The 8,634-nt window shown below is 41.1% G+C and overlaps 1 protein-coding gene across 2 annotated transcripts in view; it reads left to right on the top strand.

Annotated features, from left to right (window-relative positions):
• Positions 1 to 8,373, top strand: part of ccdc93 (coiled-coil domain containing 93) — a 58,326-nt gene extending 49,953 nt beyond the window's left edge. For both annotated transcript variants that reach the window (XR_004412629.1, XM_033024623.1), the window contains 3 exons: positions 3,640 to 3,724; positions 6,091 to 6,204; positions 8,118 to 8,373. Coding sequence is in view for 1 of the 2 variants with exons in the window: in XM_033024623.1 (XP_032880514.1) it covers positions 3,640 to 3,724; positions 6,091 to 6,204; positions 8,118 to 8,174 (256 nt within the window). In the remaining variant the exon portion in view is untranslated. The remainder of the gene's footprint in view (positions 1 to 3,639; positions 3,725 to 6,090; positions 6,205 to 8,117) is intronic.
• Positions 8,374 to 8,634: the final 261 nt, after the last annotated feature.

The raw sequence follows: 8,634 nt of genomic DNA on the forward strand, positions 1-8,634 counted from the left end.
CCATCCTTTATTTATTTGCCTCTGTACTCGACTGTTACGACTCCCGAATGCAGGTACTTCAGAGCCGCGTAACATAATTCAAAAACCAGGTTCAAGTTCAAAAATCTTTTAATTATTCAATGGAACACAAAACCCAAACCTGATTTAAACAACCCAGTCAGGGATATGGATGGACTAACAAACAATTAAACAGTGCTCCAGCCAGCCATGTAATGGACCGTCGAACCGGAGACTCTAAAACCTGCCTAAAGAGATATAACCCTGAAACAAAATACACGAAAACACTAAGGTCAGCCCTTATCCGTCCCAATTCAATATTTGTTAACAAGGAATGGTGAAAGTACACAAAGTTCTATGCCATGTGGCCAGGCCTTCCTCAGCTCACACCAGCAGGCTGCTCACAAGTCAGGGTCTACGAAGAAAGAGAGAGAATCCTGGGAAACTCTGGTATTTAAGCTTCAGATGAGTCACCCGTCACCTGATGCAGCTTGGCCAATCGGGTACAGGAGCCTTTAACCCCTTGATTCCAGACTCACAGCCACGAGGCCTGTACTCGGGAGAGAAACAGAGAAAGGTAAGTACATAGCATTCACCAGGGGGGGGGGGGAAGCGCCTAACATCGACAATTTGAGATTTGTAATAGAAAAAATCACATGTGGTTAAAGTGCACATTGTCAGATTTTTTTAATACATTTTGTTTTCACCATGTAGAAATTACGGCAGTGTTTATACATAGTCTCCCCCCCCCCCCCCCCCCCCCCCCCCCCCCATTTTAGGGCACCATAATGTTTGGGACACAGCAATGTCTCCCATCAATTTGCATACAGGGCAAATAGATCGACAGAGGATGCCATCTCTCTGGCCCTTCACACTGTCCTGAATCACCTGGACAGACAGGGCACGTATATGAGGATGCGCTTCATTGACTATAGCTCTGCATTCAATACGGTCATCCCCACCAAGCTCACCACCAAACTCCACCAGCTAGGCCTCAGCTCACCGATATGCGCTTGGATCCTGAACTTTCTCACGGAACGACCGCAGGCAGTGAGACTGGGCCCGCACCTGTCCTCCACCATCGCCCTGAGCACCGGCACACCACAGGGTTGTGTACTAAGCCCCATGCTCTACTCCCTCTTCACTCACGACTGTGTCCCTGCATTCGACACCAACACCATCGTGAAGTTTGCAGACGACACAACAGTGATTGGGCTGATCACCAACGGTGATGAAACAAACTACAGAGCGGAGGTGCAGAACCTGGCGGACTGGTGCGCCAATAACAACTTGGCACTAAACACCTCCAAGACCAAGGAGCTGATTATTGACTTCAGGAGGTCCCATTCTGGAGAATACGCCCCAATCTCCATTTACGGGGAAAGTGTGGAGAGAGTGTCCAGCTTTAAGTTTCTGGGCACTCACATTTCAGAAGACCTCACATGGTCCACAAACACCGCCGCGCTGGTCAAGAAGGCACAGCAACGACTGTTCTTCCTGAGGACATTAAAAAGGACTGGTCTGCCCCAACAGCTGCTGACAACGTTCTACCGCTGCACCACAGAGAGCATACTAACGTATGGCATCTCTGTGTGGTATCTCAGCTGCACGGAGGCGGAGAGGAGAGCTCTTCAGCGCGTCGTCAACAGAGCGCAGCGGATCATCGGGACAGAGCTACCAGCCTTGGAGGGCATCTACCACACGCGGTGCCTCAGGAAGACCCTCAGCATCCATAAGGACTCATCACACCCCTGCCACGGTCTGTTTCAACTACTTCCCTCCGGCAGACGTTACAAGGCCTTCTACGCCCGAACCTCTAGACTCAGGAACAGTTTTATCCCAAGAGCTATAGCGGCTCTGAACCGGCCCTAATGAGTGTCCCCCCACCCACTCCCTTTGGACAGTCTCCCTCAGATGGTCACGTCAATCAATTCAGCTTGCTTATTTATGTATTGTATTTATTTACCTATCTTGTACATCAGTGGAGCTGCACACTAAATCTCGTTGCACTGACGTGCAATGACAATAAAAGATATATTATTATTATTATTATTATTATGTAAATGAAAGTAGTCATGTTTAGTATTTTGTTGCATATCCTTTGCATGTAATAACTGCTTGAAGTCTGCGATTCATGGACATCACCAGTTGCTGGGTGTCTTCTCTGGTGATGCTCTGCCAGGCCTGTATTGCAACCATCTTTAACTTATGCTTGTTTTGGGGGCTCGTCCCCTTCAGTTTTCTCTTCAGCATATAAAAGGCATGCTCAATTGGGTTCAGATCGGGTGATTGACTTGGCCACTCAAGAATTGACCATTTTTTAGCTTTGAAAAACTCCTTTGATGCTTTAGCAGTATGTTTGGGATCATTGTCTTGCTGTTGAATGAACCGCCGGCCAATGAGTTTTGAGGCATTTGTTTGAACTTGAGCAGATAGAATGTATCTATACACTTCAGAATTCATTATGCTACTACCATCAGCAGTTGTATCATCAATGAAGATAAGTGAGCCAGTACCTTCAGCAGCCATACATGCCCAGGCTGTAACACCCCCACCATAGTGTTTCACAGGTGAGGTGAAATGCTTTGGATCTTGGGCAGTTCCTTCTCTCCTCCCTACTTTGCTCTTGCCATCACTCTTGATATGTTAATCTTCATCTCATCTGTCCACAAGATGTTTTTCCAGAACTGTGGTTGCTCTTTTAAGTACTTCTTGGCAAACTGTAACCTGGCCATCCTGTTTTGGTGGCTAACCAGTGGTTTGCATCTTGCAGTGTAACCTCTGTATTTCTGTTCATGAAGTCTTCTGTGGTCATTGACAAATCCACACCTGACTCCCGAAGAGTGTTTCTGATCTGTCGGACAGGTGTTTAGAGATTTTTCTTTATTATAGAGAGAATTCTTCTAATAGTCTCTAACGGTTTTATTCTTGTTTCTCAGTCTCATAATGGCTTCTTTAACTTTCATTGGCACTACTTTGGTCCTCGTGTTGATAAACAGCAACAAAAGGTCTCCAAAGATGATGGAAAGACTGGCACTCTCTTATACCTGCATTAAGGAGGCAATGAAACACACCAGAGCAATTACAAACACATGTGAAGCCATGTGTCACAAATAATATGGTGCCCTGAAATGGGGGAATATGTATAAACACTGCTGTAATTTCTACATGGTGAAACCAAAATGTATAAAAATGGCCTTTAATAAAATCTGGCAATGTGCACTTTAACCACAAGTGATTTTTTTCTATTACAAGTCTCAAATTGTCGAGTACATAGGCAAATAAATAAATGATCGGTCTTTGTCCCAAACATTATGGAGGGCACTGTATCTTGCAGTTTTTCCTCATTTATCTTTCTCATTATGCATAAGCAAAATACACAAGATCAGTATAATGAAAATTCATTGGTGCAGGTGTGCTCACAGTGTCCTTTAATTAGAATCTGTTAATTTTGAAGCATTAAATTATTAAACTGACAATTAGCACAATCTCCCTTAATTTGTGATGTAGATTAGGGTATTTTACATTTTTTCTCAACAATTATCAACCATCTATTGCATTGAGTTTCTACAAGTATTTGTAGATATGAGCATTTTAATCATTTGATCATTGTACACATTTTTAATTAAACTTGCATTTCAGGGCAATGGCATCCCCAGCTACTCGAGAACAGTTTTTGCGTCAGATGGAACAGATTGTAGAAGGTATTAAGCAGAATCGCATGAAGGTAAGAGTGCAATTGATTTCAAATACATTCTACTTGGCAATGTGATTAACTACTGATCAATGACATTTTGAGAGTAAAAGAAGAATTCTAGGTAGAAAATGGTAATGATAGTAAATTGGAGACTTAATTGAGAAACGTTCTAAGAAAGGATGGAGCTAACTAGAAATATTTTTTTGATATACAGTTGGTTGAGGTTGAATGGTTATTAATTTAGAATAGTGGGGGGAATCTATATTTTCTTCAAACATTCTTTCACATTTAAAGCTAACATCTAATCCAAAAAAGATGGAAATTAATATGAAGTACACTTTTTTCCAGTTTTATAACTTGAGGGTCTATTTTGAATACTCAAGTTGACAGTGGTGAAACAAATTATAAAAGATATCAGTTGCTCAAAGTTCTGTCATCAATTAAGTGTCATTGCTAATCTCAAGCAGCTGATTTGCACATAAGGTTTCACAGATGACAAATTGAATGTTTAAACGAAGAACTGCAGGTACTGGTTTACAAAAAAGACACAAAGTGCTGGAATAACTCAGAGGGTCAGGCAGCATCTCTAGAGAACATGGATAGGTGATGTGCTCAAAAAGCTGGAGTATCTCAGCAGGACAGGCAGCATCTCTGGAGAGAAGGAATGGGTGACGTTTTGGGTCGAGATCCTTCTTCAGACCAGGTCTCTGAAGAAGGGTCTCGACCCAAAACATCACCCATTCCTTTCCCAAGAGATGCAGCCTGTCCCGCTGAGTTACTCCAGTTTTTTGTGTCTATCTTCGGTTTAAACCAGCATCTGCAGTTCCTACTTGCACATGGATAGATGATGTTTTGGGTTGGCACCTTGCTTTCTCCCAACATGAAATGTTATCTATCCATGTTCTCAAGGGATAGTGCCTGACTCGCAGAGTCACTTTAGCATTGTGTGTCTTTTTTTAAATGGAATATTTAACCATTTTTTATGATTTTGGTGGAAGAGCAACAGCTGATATACTAGTTTACATATCTCAGTTTACAAAGCGCCATGTACTATCTTTACATACCAGTTGTGTTGCTGCAAGTAATAATTATATTGCCCCGTTTTGGGACATATGATGATAAAGCACTCTTGACTCTTGAGGAGAATGTTGAATTAAATGTGCCAATAACATTTCTACATGTGTATGCGGGCTGTACTTTAAATTTATTTATTGTTCATTAGATTAGATTAGATTAGATAGCCTTTATTGTTCATAGTAAATTAGCTATGAAAGATTTGCTTTATAATATAACCATATAACCATATAACAATTACAGCACGGAAACAGGCCATCTCGACCCTTCTAGTCCGTGCCGAACACATAATCTCCCCTAGTCCCATATACCTGCGCTCAGACCATAACCCTCCATTCCTTTCCCATCCATATAACTATCCAATTTATTTTTAAATGATAAAAACGAACCTGCCTCCACCACCTTCACTGGAAGCTCATTCCACACAGCTACCACTCTCTGAGTAAAGAAGTTCCCCCTCATGTTACCCCTAAACTTCAGTCCCTTAATTCTTCAAGTCATGTCCCCTTGTTTGAATCTTCCCTACTCTCAGTGGGAAAAGCTTTTCCACGTCAACTCTGTCTATCCCTCTCATCATTTTAAAAACCTCTATCAAGTCCCCCCTTAACCTTCTGCGCTCCAAAGAATAAAGCCCTAACTTGTTCAACCTTTCTCTGTAACTTAGTTGCTGAAACCCAGGCAACATTCTAGTAAATCTCCTCTGTACTCTCTCTATTTTGTTGACATCCTTCCTATAATTAGGCGACCAAAATTGTACACCATACTCCAGAATTGGCCTCACCAATGCCTTGTACAATTTTAACATTACATCCCAACTTCTATACTCAATGCTCTGATTTATAAAGGCCAGCACACCAAAAGCTTTCTTTACCACCCTATCTACATGAGATTCCACTTTCAGGGAACTGTGCACAGTTATTCCCAGATCCCTCTGTTCACCTACATTCTTCAATTCCCTACCATTTACCATGTACGTCCTATTTTGATTTGTCCTGCCAAGATGTAGCACCTCACACTTATCAGCATTAAACTCCATCTGCCATCTTTCAGCCCACTCTTCCAACTGGCATAAATCTCTCTGTAGACTTTGAAACTCTACTTCATTACCCGCAACCCCACCTATCTTAGTGGATATTTATTTATTTTCTTACTTTTGCAGCTAACAAATGTACTTTAAATGTAATGTCCTTTTTATAACTAGCTATATATTCATGGCTATAAAAAAATGTTTTTTGTTGGCCACCTTCTCTCTCTGACCCTCCTTTCCAACAACGCCCTACGCAACCCCTCCCTCCCCTCTCCTCCAATTCCACAAAAACTAGCTGGAGAAGAAAAAGCAAGAAAATAAAATGAGACGTGATCAGCTGAATGATGAGTATCTTGAAGTGCTGGAGAAACAACGATTGTACTTCAAAACTGTCAAAGAATTTAAAGAGGTATTATATTATTTTAGCTTATACAAAATAAATCAAATTAAGTTGTAATTTTATAGAAAATTTAAGTAGTGGGGAGTGAATGCTTGGGCGGAAATCTCGTGGGGGGGGGGGGGGGAATGGGGGACACACGTCCCTCCCATGTTTTGAGAGGTGGCGGACAATTCTACCCCCCCCCCCCATGCTTTGTAATCCGGATTTTGAAATTCGGTGACAAAAAAAATATTTAAATCTCCACTTTCCGCGAGACAGTGGGGGTGTCACTGTTAAGTGCTTGTTAATTGTCTCTATTAACATCGTATTAACATGATGAGTCACCAGTTGTGTTTTGACCAAGTATTACTGAAGGTATTCACGGAGAATTTCTTAAAGCTGTCTGAGAATTTCTTAAAGCTGTCTGATGCGGGTACAATTACCATTTGAACTAATTGGATGTATTGATGGATGGGAAAGATTTAAACTGATATCGGATTTAAACGGGGCAGGTCATTAAGGGCTCCGGTCGAAAGGGTTTCCTGACTGGCTTGCAGGTAAGTCCCTCATTCACGGTCACTCACGTTATTTAGTATTTTTTCCCATCTCTCTCTCCGCCCTCCAAGGTTGGTTCTGTTTGTCTTTATTTGCTTCAGTTTTATTTGTTTAAGTGTTATTTATCACATTGTAGCTTTTGAAAGATTCAAGCGGGTATCAGACGCTTTCTAAGGGCTGAATCGGCCCGTTCACGGGGCCTTTCATCACCCGGCATGGCTTAAAATCAAATTGCTGCATCGAGGAGATCGAGGCTCCCGATATTGAAACCCACGCTGGCCGGTTTTAAGCCGTGCCAGGTGATGAAAGGCCCCGCGAACGGGCAGTTTCAAGCCCCACGATTCGGGGCGGACGAAGCTGGAGTTCTGAGTCGGTCACCAACCAGGTCAGCTCCCGATGTTACCGTCCACAGGGCCCATGGCTGAAGTCTCGCCTGTGTGTGTGTGTGTGTGTGCGCGCATGCGCGCGGCCACCAAGAAATTGTGTCCCCCCTCCCCCCATGTTTTCATAGCGATTTCCGCACCTGAGTGAATGGAGATTAGAGAATATCTTTAGGGCCTACTATCAATCTGAACGACGTATCAAATTTTAATTAAGTGGTATAGTTCAAGAAACTATTACTTTACTATATTTTTGTCAAGTTGTAGATTAGTAAACATGTTTCTAGGGTGGTTCTGTGGTTAAAATAATTTTTCTTGTACCAACTGGAAGCAGCATTGAAATATTCATTATTGAGTGGCTGAGTATTTAAAGAGCAACTAGAACATAAGGGAAATATAAACATATTTTATCAAATCTTCAATAACATTCTATTTGCATAAATTTGCAATATAATTAGAGAACCATTCGAGTAACTTTTATTATGTGAAATCATAATGCTTTAATGTAAAATCAATGAGAAGTTAAATTTGGCACAGCACATAATAGTATTCCACGCATGTCCCATCCTTTTTGTCTGTTTTTTGCTTCTGTACTTTCGTTTGCAACATTATAATTTTTGTTCATTACCAGAATACTTACTGCATCCCCCACCATTCATCTCCTCGTTTAACTTTTTCTCACTGAGAGTAAAGCATGTCAGCGCTATCAGATTTATGTGGAGTAAACTCCGGCATTGTACTGATGTGGATGGAGGAAGTTAAGAGTGACTGAAGATGGAGCTCAAGCATGGAGAGCAAAGAAAGGAGACTTGTCATGAATATAATTGGTTGGTTCGACCAAAAGTAAGGGAATTAATTTTGGCAATTGTGGAACTTGCATTGCCAATCATTTTTGCAGATGAACACAAACAAATTGGATTTGAATATTTTTCATGGTTTATTTCCTTGCAGACGAATATTGCATCTATCAGCTGAACCCTAAATGTTTGATTTTTTTTAAATCTACAGGAGTGCCGTAAGAATGAAATGTTATTGAACAAATTGAGGACAATGGGGATTTCCTGATTGAATTCACCAATGATGGCCTTTCTAACACCTAAAAACAAAAGAATGGGTGCATGGAGCCATTTGCATTTCATTTACTTGTTTTTGTATCATGTAATTTTGTCAGATTTTGTTTCAGTGTCAATTATGAGTTGAGCAAGCCATTGTTTCGATGTAAAGAAATCTGTCGTGCAATAAAAATAATGCAAATTGACCTGAATTTGAGTGATTTTCTTGGTTAATCAATTTGAATTTAGTTATACAAATTATTTATGCTACTGCCTTTAGGAATTTAAAGATACTCTGTTATGTGACAGGAGCCTTTTTGTTTCCTGCAATCTAATTGAAAAGTAAACATTTGTGCAATCATTTTCCAATTCTAGCACTTCCTGGAGTCTTTGCTGCTATCCTTTACGAATTCTTCTGAAGAATTCAGCTTTTTGGTCTTTGAACCAAGGCTGTGATGCGGTCTGAAGTTAAA

Source organism: Amblyraja radiata, chromosome 7, assembly GCF_010909765.2.
Source record: "Amblyraja radiata isolate CabotCenter1 chromosome 7, sAmbRad1.1.pri, whole genome shotgun sequence".
Lineage (NCBI taxonomy): Eukaryota > Metazoa > Chordata > Chondrichthyes > Rajiformes > Rajidae > Amblyraja > Amblyraja radiata.